This window comes from Acinonyx jubatus, chromosome F2 (assembly GCF_027475565.1).
Source record: "Acinonyx jubatus isolate Ajub_Pintada_27869175 chromosome F2, VMU_Ajub_asm_v1.0, whole genome shotgun sequence".
Classification (NCBI taxonomy): Eukaryota; Metazoa; Chordata; class Mammalia; order Carnivora; family Felidae; genus Acinonyx; species Acinonyx jubatus.
The window spans coordinates 25,363,064-25,381,503 of NC_069394.1; the positions used below are offsets into that span (position 1 = coordinate 25,363,064).

At 35.9% G+C, this 18,440-nt stretch overlaps 1 protein-coding gene across 6 annotated transcripts in view; it reads left to right on the forward strand.

Moving 5' to 3' along the window:
* CSMD3 (CUB and Sushi multiple domains 3) overlaps window positions 1-18,440 on the forward strand; it is a 1,242,277-nt gene that overhangs the window by 290,512 nt on the left and 933,325 nt on the right. For all 6 annotated transcript variants that reach the window (XM_027064013.2, XM_027064014.2, XM_027064015.2 and 3 more), the window contains exon 4: window positions 6,337-6,531. In XM_027064013.2, coding sequence (XP_026919814.1) covers window positions 6,337-6,531 — 195 coding nt within the window. The remainder of the gene's footprint in view (window positions 1-6,336; window positions 6,532-18,440) is intronic.

Consider the following 18,440-nt stretch of genomic DNA (forward strand, 5'->3'; position numbering starts at 1 on the left):
AGGGTTTTGATGGTTTCCTGTCTCACATTCAGGTCCTTTATCCATTTTGGGTTTATTTTTGTGAATGGTGTGAGAAAGTGGTCTAGTTTCAATCCGCTGCATGTTGCTGTCCAGTTCTCCCAGCACCATTTGTTAAAGAGACTGCCTTTTTTCCATTGGATGTTCTTTTCTGCTTTGTCAAAGATTAGTTGGCCATGCTTTTGTGGGTCTAGTTCTGGGGTTTCTATTCTATTCCATTGGTCTATGTGTCTGTTTTTGTGCCAATACCATGCTGTCTTGATGATTACAACTTTGAGGTAGAGGCTAAAGTCTGGGATTGTGATGCCTCCCGCTTTGATCTTCTTCTTCAAAATTACTTTGGCTATTCAGGGCCTTTTGTGGTTCCATATGAATTTTAGGATTGCTTGTTCTACTTTTGAGAAGAATGGTGGTGCAATTTTGATTGGGATTGCATTGAATGTGTAGATAGCTTTGGGTAGTATTGACATTTTGACAATATTTATTCTCCCATTCCATGTTTTTCCATTTCTTTATATCTTCTTCAATTTCCTTCATAAGCTTTCTATAGTTTTCAGCATACAGATTTTTTACATCTTTGGTTAGATTTATTCCTAGGTATTTTATGCTTCTTGGTGCAATTGTGAATGGGATCAATTTCTTTATTTGTCTTTCTGTTGCTTCATTATTAGTGTATAAGAATGCAACTCATTTCTGTACATTGATTTTGTATCCTGCAACTTGCTGAATTCATGTTTCAGTTCTAGCAGACTTGTGGTGGAGTCTATCGGATTTTCCATGTATAATATCATTCATCTGCAAAAAGTGAAAGCTTAATTTCATCGTTGCCAACTTTGATGCCTTTGATTTCCTTTTGTTGTCTGATTGCTGATGCTAGAACTTCCAACACTATGTTAAACAACAGCGGTGAGAGTGGACATCCCTGTCGTGTTCCTGATCTCAGGGAAAAAGCTCTCGGTTTTTCCCCATTGAGGATGATGTTAGCTGTGGGCTTTTCATAAATGGCTTTTATGATCTTTAAGTATGTTTCTTCTGTCTCGACTTTCTCGAGGATTTTTAAGAAAGGTTGCTGAATTTTGTCAAAGGCCTTTTCTGCATTGATTGACAGGATCATATGGTTCTTATCTTTTCTTTTATTAATGTGATGTATCACACTGATTGATTTGCGAATGTTGAACCAGCCCTGCATCCCAGGAATGAATTCCACTTGATCAGGTGAATAGTTCTTTTTATATGCTGTTGAATTCGATTTGCTAGTATCTTATTGAGAATTTTTGCATCCCTATTCATCAGGGATATTGGCCTGTAGTTCTCTTTTTTTACTGGGTCTCTGTCTGGTTTAGGAATCAAAGTAATACTGGCTTCATAGAATGAGTCTGGAAGTTTTCTTTCCCTTTCTATTTTTTGGAATAGCTTGAGAAGGATAGGTATTATCTCTGCTTAAACAGAGTCTGATAGAACTCCCCTGGGAAGCCATCTGGTCCTGACTCTGATTTGTTGGGAGATTTTTGATGACTGATTCAATTTATTTTCTGGTTATGGGTCTGTTCAAGCTTTCTATTTCCTCCTGATTGAGTTTTGGAAGCGTGTGGGTGTTTAGGAATTTGTCCATTTCTTCCAGTTTGTCCAGTTTGTTGGCATATAATTTTTCATAGTATTCCCTGATAATTGCTTGTATCTCTGAGGGATTGGTTGTAATAATTCCATTTTCATTCATGATTGTATCTATTTGGGTCATCTCCCTTTTCTTTTTGAGAATCCTGGCTAGAGGTTTATCAATTTTCTTTATTTTTTCAAAAAAAACCAACTCTCGGTTTCATTGATCTGCTCTACTGTTCTTTTAGATTCTGTATTGTTTATTTCTGTTCTGATCTTTATTATTTCTCTTCTTCTGCTGGGTTTGGGGTGTCTTTGCTGTTCTGCTTCTATTTCCTTTAGGTGTGCTGTTAGATTTTGTATTTGGGATTTTTCTTGTTTCTGGAGATAGGCCTGGATTGCAATGTATTTTCCTCTCAGGACTGCCGTCGCTGCATCCCAAAGCGTTTGCATTGTTGTATTTTCATTTTTGTTTCTTTACATATATATTTTAATTTCTTCTCCAATTGCCTGGTTGACCCATTCATTCTTTAGTAGGGTGTTCTTTAACCTCCATGCTTTTGGAGGTTTTCCAGACGTTTTCCTGTGGTTGATTTCAAGCTTCATAGCATTGTGGTCTGAAAGTATGCCTGGTATGATTTCAATTCTTGTATACTTATGAAGGGCTGTTTTGTGACCTAGTATGTGATCTATCTTGGAGAATATTCCATGTGCACTCGAGAAGAAAGTATATTCTGTTGCTTTGGGATGCAGAGTTCTAAATATATCGGTCAAGTCCATCTGATCCAGTGTATCATTCAGAGCCCTTGTTTCTTTATTGACCGTGTGTCTAGATGATCTATCCATTTCTGTAAGTGGAGTGTTAAAGTCCCCTGCAATTACCACATTCTTATCCATAAGGTTGCTTATGTTTGTGAGTAATTATTTTATATATTTGGGGGCTACTGTATTAGGCACATAGACATTTATAATTGTCAGCTCTTCCTGATGGATTGACCCTGTAATTGTTATATAATGCCCTTCTTCATCTCTTGTTACAGCCTTTAATTTAAAATCTAGTTTGTCTGATATAAGTATGGCTACTCCAGCTTTCTTTTGACTTCCAGTGGCATGATAAATAGTTCTCCATCCCCTCATCCTCTCAATCTTTAGGTGTCCTCAGGTCTAAAATGAGTCTCTTGTAGACAATAGATGGGTTTTGTTTTTTTATCCATTCTGATACCCTATGTCTTTTGGTTGGTGCATTTAATCCATTTACATTCAGTGTTATTATAGAAAGATATGGGTTTAGAGTCATTGTGATGTCTATATGTTTCATGCTTGTAGCGATGTCTCTGGTACTTTGTCTCACAGGATGCCCCTTAGGATCTCTTGTAGGGCTGGTTTAGTGGTGACAAATTCCTTCAGTTTTTGTTTGTTTGGGAAGACCTTTATCTCTCCTTCTCTTCTAAATGACAGACTTGCTGGATAAAGGATTCTCGGCTGCATATTTTTTCTGTTCAGCACATTGAAGATCTCCTGCCATTCCTTTCTGGTTGCCAAGTTTCAGTGGTGAGATCGGTCAGGAGTCTTATAGGTCTTCCATTATATGTTAGAGCACGTTTATCTCTAGCTGCTTTCAGAATTTTCTCTTTATCCTTGTGTTTTGCCAGTTTCACTATGATATGTCGTGCAGAAGATCGATTCAAGTTACATCTGAAGGGAGTTCTCTGTGCCTCTTGGATTTCAATGCCTTTTTCCTTCCCCAGTTCAGGAAGTTCTCAGCTATTATTTCTTCAAGTACCCCTTCAGCACCTTTCCCTCTCTCTTCCTCCTCTGGGATACCAATTATGCATATATTATTTCTTTTTAGTGTATCACTTAGTTCTCTAATTTTCCCCTCATACTCCTGGATTTTTTTTATCTTTTTCTCAGCTTCCTCTTTTTCCATAACTTTATCTTCTAGTTCACCTATTCTCTCCTCTGTGTCCTCAATCCGATCCATCGTCGTTTCTATTTTGTTTTGCATTTCGTTTAAAGCGTTTTTCAGCTCCTCCTGACTGTTCCTTAGTCCCTTGATCTCTGTAGCAAGAGATCTCTGCTGTCCTTTATACTGTTTTCAAGCCCAGGGATTAATTTTATGACTATTTTTCTAAATTTACTTTCTGTTTTATTGTTTAAATCGTTTTTGATCAGTTCGCTAGCTGTTGTTATTTCCTGGAGGTTTTTTCTAGGGGAATTCTTCCATTTTGTCATTTTGGATAGTTCCTGGAGTGGTGCGGACCTGCAGGGCACTTCCCCTGTGCTGTGGTGTATAACTGGAGTTGGTGGGTGGGGCCGCAGTCAGACCTGATGTCTGCCCCCAGCCCAGCACTGGGGCCAGTCAGACTGGTGTGTGCCTTGTCTTCCCCTCTCCTAGGGGTGGGATTCACTCTGGGGTGGCATGGCCCGTCTGGGCTACTTGTACACTGCCAGGCTTGTGGTGCTGGGGTTCTGGCGTATTAGCTGGGGTGGATTGGCAAGGTACACAGGGGCGGGAGGGGCAGGTTCAGCTTGCTTTTCCTTCGGGAGATCCGCTTCGGGAGGGGCCCTGCGGCACCAGGAGGGAGTCATACCCGCAGGAGGGATGGATCCGCAGAAGCACAGCATTGGGTGTTTCCGAGGTGCAGGAACCTGGCAGGAACCTGTTCCCTTTGGGATTTTGGCTGGGCATGGGTGAGGGAGATGGTGCTGGCGAGCGCCATTCCCCCCCCCCCCCCAAGCTGAGCTCTGTCATCAGGGGCTCAACAACTCTCCCTCCAGTTGTCCTCCAGCCCTCCCGTTCTCTGAACAGAGCTGTTAGCTTATAACCTTCCAGATGTCAAGTCCCGCTTGCTGTCAGAATACATTCAGTCTGGCCCCTCCGCTTTTGCCAGCCAGACTTAGGGGCTCTGCTTGGTCGGTGGGCCGCCCCTCTGCCCCGGCTGCCTCCCGCCAGTCCGTGGAGAGCGCACTGCCTCTCTGCCCTTCCTACCCTCTTCTGTGGGCCTCTCCTCTGTGCTTGGCTCCGGAGACTCCATTCTGCTAATCCTCTGGCGGTTTTCTGGGTTATTTAGGCAGGTGTAGGTGGAATCTAAGTGATCAGCAGGACGCGTGGTGAGCCGAGCGTCCTCCTATGCCACCATCTTCCCAGGATCCTTCAGACTCTAATTGTCTTAAATTAAAGGAAATGTTTAATTTCTAATATATATAATGCAAATTATATAAATCCTCAATATATTTTCCATTGATTAAACTGATATCATTTGAACTTTATCACTGATTTTTTTCCCACTATCATTGAAAAGTTTATACAGAAAAAGTAATGTTCATTTAGAAAACACTTTCGAAAGTAATATAAACCTATTATGAATAAAAATAGAAATTTCAGCTCTGTGGACACTTATTTATAAGTGACCATAACTTTTGTAAAATTACATCTACATATTATATGATATTTTTATTTTCTGCCATTGACATTTTTAATATTATGGTGACTTATAGATATTTGGTTTAATAGAAAATAACATTGCAGGGAAATTACTACACAAATGGGATAATTATCAAGGCAAAATGGAAACATACTTCATTTTTGTGTTGTAGTGTTTTTTTTTAGCTTTTTATTTTGTAATAATTTCAGACTTTCAGTTAGATGGTGAAAATATACAGAGTTCCCCTGTACTCTTATCCAGCTTCTCTTAATATCAACTACTTATGTAACCGTAGCATAATTATCAAAGAAGGAAATTAACATTTGTATAATACCATTAACTAAACTATAGCCTACCCAAACTTGAACACCTTTCAACTCCTAATTCATTAGTTTCTATCTGTATTGATAATTATTTAGAGTATGAAATAATATAAAGGTAATACAAAATTTAGAAAATAACATCAGGAAGAATAATTCTTTCCTAACCTTGTTAAGTTCTATAATTTTTGCTATTTGTATATGTTTTCTTTCCATTTTTTTCGTTTACAGTGAAATTGGATTTTTCCCTGAAAATTATATTATTTTTAAAAATCTCTTATATTTGCATACTTGTGCACTTTTAAGCATCCAGTAATAAAATAAGGCACTAGATAAAATATCCTAACATATCAGGCATTTTGCAGGTATTTTATATATCAGTCTATTTAAAATTTCACAACTGTATGCATTTCTTATTAATATTGTAAGTTTACCATAAACAAATTGGGAATTCTGGGCTTATCTGTACAATTTGAAAAATAGGTCCATTTCTTTGCTATATTTTCTTATTTAATGGAAAAAAAGTATCCACCCCAAATGTATGTGTTTCCAGAGAAATGCACCTGTTTAGGGTTAAGCAGAAGCATCAAAGGAATTGGGAGCATATTTATGAAACTTGATTTACTGTGTTAGTAGAATGTGACTTTGAAGAAGCCATGTACATGTTATTAATCATAGCTTTAATTACTGTAGTGTATGAGTAATACTGATTTTTAAAATTGCTAGAAAGATTAAATACTTTAAAATCTTAACATTTTTCTAACACTAAGAGTGAAACCTAATACCTTTTTGGTAAAATTTAGTTCCATTTCCATACCTCTGTGTTACATGTGTTGAAATGAAAAACATTTTCTTTTATTGTGACTCTTTAAAAGGAAAAGAGATATCTGTATCTACATATAATTTGCAAAATCTAAAACGTTAAAAACTGTATTAAAATAACCGTAAACTCTTCTTTTCTCCCCCTGTTTTAGAATTGCAGAGTAGCTCTTGTGGCAATCCAGGAGTTCCACCCAAAGGTGTATTATATGGTACACGGTTTGATGTTGGGGACAAGATCCGCTACAGCTGTGTGACTGGATATATTCTCGATGGCCACCCTCAACTCACCTGTATAGCCAATTCAGTTAATACAGCCTCATGGGATTTTCCTGTTCCCATATGCAGAGGTAAAGTTAAAATCATATTTATTTTTATGCTGATTGAATATTTGTTTGGTATAGTGAATACCTTTCAAAAGTGAGAGTTGGGATCAGACAGTATATTTGCAAAATATGTTAGGCTCTTGGTGCTTATTGCTTTTATAAAATGTGAAGCTTAAAACAATAACTATTTATATATATATATATGTATACTACATGACTGCTTTAGAAAAAATGCTTGCCAAAATAAGACATTGCTTGTGAAATGAAACAGTGCATCTCTACATTTATATACATATTTATGCATACATTGTGTATATATGTGTCTTAATATTTACATTAGGAAAACATGAAGTTTATGATGTTTAGAAATTTAATTAGTCTGTAAAAGTAATAATTTTGCTTACATTTTGAAATATAGATTGAATCTTTGAATATTTTAAAAATATCTGGTGGAAGACTTAGCTTGGGAATTTGTGAAATAAGAATGCTATATTGTTTTCTTAATGGATACAGATAAAGATTATTTATATAATGGGGGAAACCTAATAATCCTCTAATGTGGACAAAGTTTCAAAATACAGTGCCTGAAAGAACATGTTCTATTTGGTGGAAGCTGAATTCACGGATAAATCTTGCCCACAGAAATTTTGGAGACCTATATCGTTTTCTGTGGGCTATCTTTTTCTAACAAACCAGTGACTCATCTTTATTTTTTGGCATTCATTTCCTTTACAAATGGGCAGTAGGAATGTCCAACTTCTGATCTAAGTTCCTTTGTAGCTTCCTCTCCAACATGTGGCTGCAAGTGCATGTAGGAGAGATCCCTGAAAATCAGACACAGGTAGCTTCTTATCCCTGCTTTGACAATGACCATGGCAGTTACTTCAGGCAAATCATATTAACTCTTTGAGATTCATTTATCTCACTTAACCAGTGAGAGGGAGAGGGAGAGAGAGAGAGAGGGAGACAGAGAGGAAACACCTATTGCATTTGTTGTGAAGATTAGGTAAGAAAACCTATACCTGCCACTTAGTAAAATATCTGCTACACATTAGCATTCTTTCAATGTTAGCTACCTTCGCTTCTGTTGCTGCTGCTTCTAATACTGCTGCCTTGGCCATTGCTATTTCTCTGACTACTATTAGCTACCATTTATTTGAACACTTAGTATACCATTTGATCACTATAGTGTACTAAAAAAATTATAAGTGTAGTCACTTTTAAATTTCATTACAGTACAAAACCAAAGTGCAAAACTTTTGAAATAACTGCTCAAGGTCATTCAGTTAGTCAATGCCCAGAAGTATAGAGTCAGATTTTACTGGACTTGCAAGCTCACAAATTTCTCTGCTACGGTTTCTTGGGTGTTGATAGAAGACACCAAACTCTTGAGTCAGAAACGAAGGAGATTTTATTATATGCAGGAGTGTCAGCAGCCACAGTACAAACATTTGTGCTGGTTCTCTAAGCTCTAATTCTCATAGACTGATATGAAGAGTGTAGGGTATCAGCACACATGGTTAGCGGTATTACAGGAGAAGAACCATGAGCTTAGGAAAATTGAATCTTTATAATGAGTATGTCTTCTCTTTGCTCTGGAGGGCGGCCCTATCTCTACCCCTCAGGCTTATAAGCAAACTTGCCCTTTACTCTAGTGGAAAATACTGTCTTCTGAGACTATTTCTTGTGCAAATATCTTTGAAAAGATAGTCTAGTAAAAAGAGCAGGACAGTTGGAATCTCTGCTTATAAGATGTGAAGAAATGTTAGAATCTGGGCAAATTTCTCCCAATTTAGGGTGTGGTGGAGATCCTAGATTGGAACCCATTCTGTTTGGTTCCAAAGCCTAAGCTTGTCACCCTTTTGATACTTCACCAACATAATTTGCATCTCTCTTCAAAATTACTTTTATGATAAGAAGGGAAATGGAGTTATATTTGAATCAGTCAAAAGACTATTGTCACTGTTTTAAGGTGTAAAACTTCCTAAATCAAAGGGACTTATTAAGGTGGTTAAAACCAAGAAGCATTTTAAGATATTTCAGTGGAGTACCACCAGTACTCCTGAATAGTACTTTCTATTTTGGGACTCCTTTTTCATCTCAGTTCAGATACCAGCCTGTGGAACCAGAAAAATATAAGTTTAAATACTAGTTTTTCCCTTATTGGCTAGAGCCTTTGAATGAAAACTCTATTATTTTTGGAAACTATTTTTTAGCTATAATTGGATGAAGAGATAGAAATACCAACACCACAGTGCTGTTAGAGTTTAATATGATAGCATATGTAAGGAACCGGATACATACCAAGTTACTATGTGTGCTGGCTCTATCTACCCTTTTTCCTTAGTACTTCTTACCATCTCCTCTCTAAAGAAAAAATCACAGTCAGCAAAAAGTGGGTTGACAATATCAATTATCCTTATATCCAAGTCTAACCCTAAAACCAGTACCTCTATCTATTTATGACAGTTTTGTTTTCCCAGAATATGTACTCTGTATCTCATCCCCAAGTGTCTTCAGGGTTACTATTTCCTTTGACTTCCATTTTAACCTCTATGGTTTTCATCTATCAAAAAAATGGCACCCACTGTTTTTGGGAATTCTGCCTGCTCAACTTCAATCTGACAAGCTTACCTTTTCTTCTCGTTAAGAATAATACCAATTACTATATTTACTCATTTACTCATACATTTATTAGGGCCTTACCTGTGTGAAGCATTATTTCATGTATTGAAAATCAAAAGATGAGTAAGAAACAGGTCTTGCCTTTAAGCATACAGTTCTAGTGGGTCTAATAATTATGTCATCAGATAATTACAATAATGTGTGATAATTGCTTTACTATCAGAATCTGTAGAATGTGTCAGGCACCTTGATCAGGATGAGCTTAATTCCTCCCAGTTGAGTGGAAGAAAGTTCAGGTAGGGACAGCAGTTTAAGAGAAGATTTCACAAAAGACTAGCTAAAAATAAAAACTATATAGAGCAAGAACATTTTCAATGAGGCAATAATTTTCCTTTTTAGCCTTAAAAGTAGTTATGGCGTGTTAGTAATATTCACTGGCTAAAGCTAGAGTCTATGAAGTCAGACTTCATGCAGCACATGATCTAATTTTCTAAGGAGCAATTTATCTCCCATTAAGCAAATTTTTTTAAACTTAAAGAATAGGGGCATTGAGTATTTGGATTTCATGTGGTTGTCATTCAGTTCAAAAGAAAAGATAGACTATTCAGTCCACGGCTTCCTTCCTCTGCTCTTTGCCACTTGATAGCATACTGATTCTTTAATTTATAACTTTGCGGGGGGCTGATAACCCTGTAATGATCTGTTTATTGCTTTCCCGGGAGTTTACATAGTGTCTCTCCTGGACGAAACCCTTGCTTTCAGAGAATTCTTCTGATGCTTCCTAACAATGATAGTTTAATTAAGAAAAACGAATGCCACATCAACCTAGAGGGTATGGTGCAAGGGTTTTTGTGTTTGTTCACAGGCAGGGTGGATTTTATCAACACCATCTGCTAGAATTTGAAAAAGACAACCAAATGTTGGTGCTGAAAGTGAAAGTGAGTTCTTGTGCTGCCAGTCTGGATTGAAAATACCTGTCATACAGGCCTTTCCCACACCCCCTCCTTTCATAGACATTTCTATGACATTTATTCCCAGTGAGTTGTGATGTGGCCTCAGAGTCCTTCTCAACTCAGTGCTCTCGACATTCCTTACTAATTAAGAGCAGTTGGCAGACAAAGTGAAATGCATATGCTATTCCTGTATTAAACATTCTAAAATTGATGATATCGTATATTCAGAATGGCATTTTGATATACCTACCCCAGGGCAAACTAATAAAAGGGTTTGTAGAGGTTACACATAAATTATAGTGTTTTAAATAAACCTAAATGTGAGTCCACAAAACGTCAAATCATTTGGTGGAAGAACATATTAACATATTAAGATTTAAGTCATCAATCACAGAAAATTTAAGATTGTATCAGGATGAATTTTAGATTCATTAGAAAATTTTTAAAAGAATGTTATATTTACACACAGGTGTTATATTTTCTTGATGGTTTGAGTATATTCATAGCCCAAAGTAAAGATCTTAGAATCCATAGAGGTTTCAGGAAAAGCAGTGATCAATCAAGGGATATGATGTTGTCAAACGTTGACAGAGTTTATTTTCATTCGACAGGTGAGATCCTTTGGGGGGAAGGCTTCTGTGTTAGTGATGTAGATGTCATGTAGTCAGTTGGTATCATGTGACCTGAAACAAATATCTGACAGGACGGATAAGCAAAAGGGCTAAAGACGAAACTGTTGTTTCTGACAAAGCAAAATAATTTGCCATTAGCTACATTAGCAATGAGAAGTGAAAGGATCTTCCAAGCTTTATTCTTTGGAATAAGACTGTCTTATACTACAATGTGGTAAAGAAAACAGGTGACTGAAAAAAGAGCATCAGTTTGTTTTGTCAGAACATAACTTTATTCTCCTACTTAAAACCTTCATCAACAATTCTGGATCAAAAATGCATTTCCAAAGCATGGAACTGGGAAGAGCATTTAGAGGTAATGGCTGGAGATGGGGAAAGAGGAAGGAAAGTTTGGCCTGATGTTTTCTATGTGCAAATTGTACCAAAAGCCTTCCAAAAAAAACAGTTATTTCTGATCAAGATTAGAAGTAAATCAAACAGCCGAGCCTCCCCACCCCCAGAAAAAAAAAAAACAACTAGTAGATAATGTTGAAAAGAAGTAATGCTTGTGAAGAACATACTCTTGAGCCCAGTGGAAGGATGTTCATTGTGTTTATTTGTTCCCTTTCTCAGTACTCTGGAAACCATCTCAAAAAGGCATTAGAGAATAAAAAATGACAATTATTCTATGTATATACCCTGATTACACTCTTCTGCATGTATAAATGCTGAGATATGATATTCAGCACTCAGTATTCAGTAAATACATTAATAACAGATCTGGTTATTGATAAAACCAAAGTACAAAAATAATTACAAATGAAAACTTTAAAATATTTTATTGAATCTGGAACAAAACAGATAAATGACTCAGTGTCAAAGCTGCAAATTGAAAAAGTATAAATATGTTCTTTTTTTTAAAAAGAGCGTGCAAGTGGGGGAGGGGAAGAGGGAGAGGGAAAGAGAATCCCAAGCAGGCTCCTGCTGTCAGTACAGAGCCCCCTGTGGGGCTTGAAGTCACAAACTGTGAGATCATGATGTGAGCCAAAATCAAGAGTCAGATGATTAACCAACTGAGCCACACGGGTACCCCCAAAATATTTTTTAATGTGAAATTTTCTGTGCTAGATCAAAAGAGAGTCCAGTGTTTTTGTTTCTTTTTTTTAATTCTCTATAACATTACTTTTTAACATTTTTTCTTTTGAAGCTAAAGTCTGTAGTTCCCTTTTTTAACATTTGATAAAGAAAACCTATTAAATTGTGTTCTTTTATCTTAAATCTATTCCCAAAGGAGAGAATGTTTTGGTGTAACACCCTGAATCATAGAAAGAACAGTATTAGTGATAAACTGTTCTGTGCAAAAGAAAAAAAAGAAATCAAACTCACTGTTGAATATCAAAATGTAATGGGCCACACCATGTATTAAGTATTCTTTTTGAGAACTGGGGATTTTATGGTTGGATTTAGTCAATTTCCAAAGATGGTTGGTTTTTTGTTTTATTTTGTTTTTTGGCAAGAAAATGTTTCTCCTCTCCTCTCCTCTCCTCTCCTCTCCTCTCCTCTCCTCTCCTCTCCTCTCCTCTCCTCTCCTCTCCTCTCCTCTCCTCTCCTCTCCTTTTCTTTCTTTTTAATATTTATTCATTTATTTTGAGAGAGAGAAAAAGAGTGGCTGGGAGTACCAGCAGGGAGGAGCAGTGAGAGAGGGTGAGAGAGAATCCCAAGCAGGTTCCGTCCGCACTGTCAGGAAGAGCTCAACGTGGGGCTTGAACTCATGAATTGAGATCATGACCTGAGCCAAAACTGAGTCAGACATTTAACTGCCTGAGTCACCCAGGCACCCCCCAAAAGATGTTATTTTAAAATATTATCTCAGGAACTGTTTTAGCAGACATAGTGAGCAGACTTGTCATGTTACCTGAGCAACATTATTTGGCCACCGTGTCTCGCTGTCCTTTCACATAAAGGGGTCTGGTCTCTATGCGAACTGCTGTATTTGATAGTAACGAGGAAAACATTTTCAGTATGCCTTTTAATAAACAAGTTAAGCATGTATAATTTGGTAATGGGTTTATATTATTACCACAAAGACACTCAGTTCACGAGGAAGAATCTGCAAGTGTCCAGGTCACTTGCTGATTCATCTCTCCCTGGAAAATGTAGGCTGTTCCATCAACAATCAGGCCAGCACTCAATCACCCACTCCTGTGTTGTAATCTTGTTCTGAAAAGTCCTTTTGTGTGATAAAATGCTGAAAATGTCCTGATTAAAGTATCCAGCTTGATGGAGCAAAGGACACATGATTTGTCTTTGAGGGTATAAGATCTGTGAGCTGATTGGCCTTCCTGCCACGTATTACCTGAGTGTGTTGTTTCTTATGTCAGAAATCGAGTCTGTTTACATTTTAGGAGACTATGAATGTTAGAGATTAGTTTAAATGAGGTAATATTTTAAAATACTTGTGTGATGCCTAGCACATAGAAGTTACTCAACACTTGCAAGTTGGTTTCAAATACATAAAAAAAGTAATTTAAACAATAATATAGACATAATAGCTATCACTTGTGTTATATATGTGTTCAATATATTTAGAAATATATGTTGACGGTTAAACATGTGTCTATCACTCTGACGTAATGGAAGATACTTTTTAAGATAACAGAATAAAAAATCTGTAACGAGTGGACTCTGGACTAATAAAAGTCTTGGTTTGCTTTACCTCTCTGCCACTGAGATGATATAGAAACTTTAGATATTTAGTTTTTCAGATTGTATTTTTTCTCATCTGTTAAGTAGTATTTCTGTCATCATCATCAAAACAGGTATTTGAAAACTGATAGCACCAGAGATTGGATATAGCTATCTTCTATAGGACCATATAGACAGTGGAGTTAATTTTTTATCAGAGATATAATGGTTAAAGGGAATTTTAAGCTCCACATTAGCCTAAAAAATTAGGTTGGGATTAGCAAGCAATATACATCAGTGGGGAAAGTACGTTTCTCAAGGGTAACCACATTTCTGAGTCATTCATTTCTGGGAGTTCTCACATTTGAAGTATATTCGATAACTAAACTGATATGTATTAAGAAGTCATTATTCACAGGCTACACTGCTAAGTGCAGTGATGGATGAAACAGCCCCAGTCCCCATGACACTCATAGTCTATTGAATACAGGATCTTTTATTTGGAAAATGATCTATTTGGTGACCTCGAAAAGATAGAATGGCATTCTTGTGTAAGCAATAGGTGGTGGACTTCAGTGTGTGTGATATTTAGAGAAGAAAATCAGCACTCCTATTCTTGCCATATAATTGTCCTGTCCCCTGCTGATGCAACTAATAGCCACGACTTTAGCATTCAACTCACACATTATTTTTCCCCATTTGATATTAATATGTTGTGTCTTTCTCCGTTCAGGAAGCTGTTTATTTTATTTTTCCCTTTTTTCCATCCTGCATAAGATAACTCAAACATTTTTGTGCCTTTATTTAATTATACAAGTTTTATGTTTCTTCATCTGCCATTCTTAGTAGAAAATAATCCATTTTATTTGACGACAAAGGCACAGTCATTAGATCTATGTTTTTTTGGATTATAGGTTATGATAACATATTATTAATTGCAGAGGTTTGGTTCTTTTTCCTGATTGGAGTGATTTCCATTTCTTTCTCTTTCTGTACGATTCTTAGAAAAATGCCAACACTGTGTAGTTTGAAAATCAAAGACAAGTGAGTTTCATTTTGAGGTGACTGAGTCTTTGGGTTCTTATGCCTATTTGGTATAACTTTGAGTCTTACACTTTTATGGAACTTTGTTTACTTGGAGTTTTTGTTTACTTGTTTTGATAATAATATAAAGTATTTGTTCTAAGTGAAAGATCTAAATTATTTGAATAAATTTTATATTTTGATATAACTACAACAAATAGCTTCATAATATTGTTCCCAAAATAAAAATTATTTTATTTTTTTAAGGTTTTATTTAAATTCCAGTTAGTTAACACAGTATAATATTAGTTTTAGGTGTACAATACAGTGATTCAACAATTCTATAGAACACCCGATGCTTATCACTACCAGTGCACTCCTTAATTCCCATCACCTGTTTAACTCATCCACCCCACCAACCTCCCCTCTGGAAACTATCAGTTCTCTATAGTTAAGAGTTAATAGTTTGTTTCTTGGTTTGCCTCTCACTCTTTTTTCCCCCCATTGCTTGCTTATTTTGTTTCTTAAATCCCACATATGAGTGAAATCATATGGTATTTGTCTTTCTCTGACTGACTTATTTTGCTTAGGATAATACTGTCTAGCTCCATCCATGTCATTGGAAATGGAAAGATTTCATTATTTTTTGGTTGAGTAATGTGCCATGTGTATATATGTGTATATAAAAAAGGTGTCGTGTGTGTATGTATGTGTAAATATACATACATACGCACATTTACACATACATACACACACACACGACACCTTCTTTTTCCATTCATCAGTTGATGAACACTTGGGCTATTTCCATAATTTGGCTGTTGTAGATAATGCTGCTACAAACATCAGGATGAATATATCCCTTTAAATGAGTATTTTTGTATTCTTTGGGTAAATACCTAGTGGTACACTTTCTGGATTGTAGGGTAGTTCTATTTTTAACTTTTTGAGGAAACTCCATGCTGTTTTCTACAGTGGCTGCAGCAGTTTGCTTTCCCACCAACACTGCAGGAGGGTTCTCCCTTGCCCACATGTTAGTCAACACCTGTTGTTTCTTGTGTTGTTGATTTTAGCCATTCTGACAGGTGTGAGGTGATATCTCATTGTAATTTTGATTTGTATTTCCCTGATGATCAGTGATGTTGAGCCATTATATGTCTTTTTATGAAAAATGTCTATTCATGTCTTCTGCCCATTTTTAATTGAGCTATTTGGTTTTTTTGGTGTGTGTGTGTGCACGCGTGTGCACGTGCAAAGACATCGATAGAGCTAGAGTGTATTATGCTAAGAAAAATAAGTCAGAGAAAGACAACTATCATATGATTTCACTCAGATGTGGAATTTAAGAAACAAAACAGATGAACATAGCAGAAAGGGAGAAAAGGGAGAGAAAGAGGGAAACAACCCATCAGAGACTCTTAACTATAGAGAACAAACTGAAGGAGGTGGGTCAGGGATGGGCTAAATGGGTGATGGGTATTAAGGAGAGCGCTTGTTATGATGAGCCCTGGGTGTTATACGTAGGTGATTAATCACTAAATTCTATGCCAGATGCTAATCTTTCCATACATGTTACCTAAAATTTAAATAAAATCTTGAAAAAATTTAAAAAAGTAAATAAATAAAAACTTTAAATAAAAAAATAAAAAATAAAAACAATTAAAAAATGTTAAGCAACATTCATTTCTAACACTAACAAAACATGTAGAAGGATAGAAAAATTATATTATTTTGGTGTCTACAGAGCATTCACATGATTATATGTGACATGACTTCAAGAAAAAATGATGGATCATGCTTAGCCAAAAATATATTGACAGCTTCAGAATTCCCTGTGGTGAAATAGACTGTTCAATGCATAAGAACCTTGAAAAGTACTCATATAACTTCCTGCTACGATTTAAACTCTGTAAACCACAGTGACGGTCATTTGGAATTCTGTTGCTCTTTGTAAAGTCACCACTCTAAAGTTGAGGTAAAATAATTTTGGATGAAGAAGGAAGGGGAATGGAAGCCCACCAAGACATTGAATAATGCCATAGGACACATTTTAGTGGACCAGCTTTATATGAAAAGTCCCTGTGTTTTGGGCTAAGAAAGCCCAGTAATGAGAATTTTTATGAAATCATTCTGGAAGGACTCTTCACACATTTTTGGTCTTAGGTTCTGTGTCCCCTGTACAGTTTTATCAGTCACTCACTGTCTTAGTAAGTTATGTTAAGAGTGTGTATGGTTGAGTCATTCAATGATGAAAGGTCTTCCGTGTGGTCAATAATGGAGGACAAAATCAAACAGCTCAGACTTTAAGACCTTCAGAGTCTATTGCTTAATGTGCTCGAAACCTAAAATCCATCTAAAGTCACTTTCCTTAGGTGTTTCCTAAATATAAATCTGACTCAACAGAACAGACATGATTTTATTTTTACTATCTAAGTCTTAAGTATGTAAAACTGGTATTGAGTATCTTAAATTTTGAGGGAGCCTTGAAAGTATTGTCTCTTGTTTTTGTTATTTTCATATTTATGTCACCTATTCCTTGTGTATTGACCAAAGCAATTTTCTCTTATTTAGTGCTCCTTGTGTTGGAGGTTACCATAGCATTCAAACTGTTAAAATATTAAGATTTTGTATATATATTTGTGTTTAACTTTTAACTAATTAAAAATAATTGATGCAGGAGCACCTGGGTGGCTCAGTCGGTTAAGAGTTCAACTCTTGTTTTCGGCTCAGGTCATATTCTCATGGTTCATGGGATCAAGCCTTGCATCGGGCTCTGTGCTGACAGAGTGGAGCCTGCTTGGGATTCTCTCTTTCTCCCTGTCTCGTTGCCCCTCCCCTGTGTACCCGTGTGCACTTTCTCGAAATAAATAAACGTTAAAAAAATCAATTCATGCAGAATTAAAAACATGATACACATAGCAAACAAAATGAATTAAATGCAAATAATGATAGTCATGTTAAGAGAAAATAACGGAAGAGTGAAATGGAACCAAGAGTAAGGTTAATACACAGAAATCATGTTCTGTATTATTATATATTTGTCAGAATCAGCATTAAGTTTTGTTTTAATCTATCTGGGTATCTAAACAAATTTGGGAAAACATGATTAGTTCATCATCTCACCAAGTAAAAGCAAACAATTTATGAAGGAAAACCAAACTTGCAAAGTAGTGTAAAAACTTATGCAGTACATCATAAGGAAAGTACAGTAGAATTTGATGATCTATTTCCTTTACAGTAGCTGTAAATTTGAACTCAGAGAAAGAACTTTCCTGGGTTGCATCACATCTTCTTATTGATATAAAACAAGGCTTGGCTACTAAAAAGATCAAAGACTGTATTTATAGGATCAGAATAATCAAAACACACATGCCTGATGTCACGTCCAAGATTGGTGATTTATAAATCTATCTAGATTTAGTTCTGACCCCAATTTTTTCTTATTTTCAAAATTTGAATCTCTTTGTTACTTTGTAAATTTGGAATTTGGCCTCGGAGAACAGAACCAAAAACATGATATTTCTGCCTTAATATGATCTTAATTTTCTTTAAATTCAGTCATTAAATAGGTGCTTAATTTCCAAACTAAGTTAGTTTTTGCATTTATACATTTTATAGAGAAAATTCACTGTTAAAAGGAAATTCAGCATTTTTAGTTTATGAAGACTTCATGCTTAGCATTAATATGTAACTACTTATTTATAAATACTGTATCAATTACTCCAGATTTTCTGAAAATATATTACTACATTTCTCATAACCCTTTCTAAAATCAGTATTGACACTGAATTTTTGTATCTACAAATAAAAAAAAATGATTCTCAGCAATGGAGATGAAATTATTTTCAATTGAATTGCATATTTAGAAAATCATCACATTACAAATATCATGCCTCAATAAAAATATTGGGCATGTTACTGCTATGTCCCCAAGTTTCACTCAAAACATAGAATCTGACAGTTGCATGTTGACAATAAGATGTGAAAATTATAACAATATATTTTCATATTAAAGGAGATATAACAGGTTTGTATT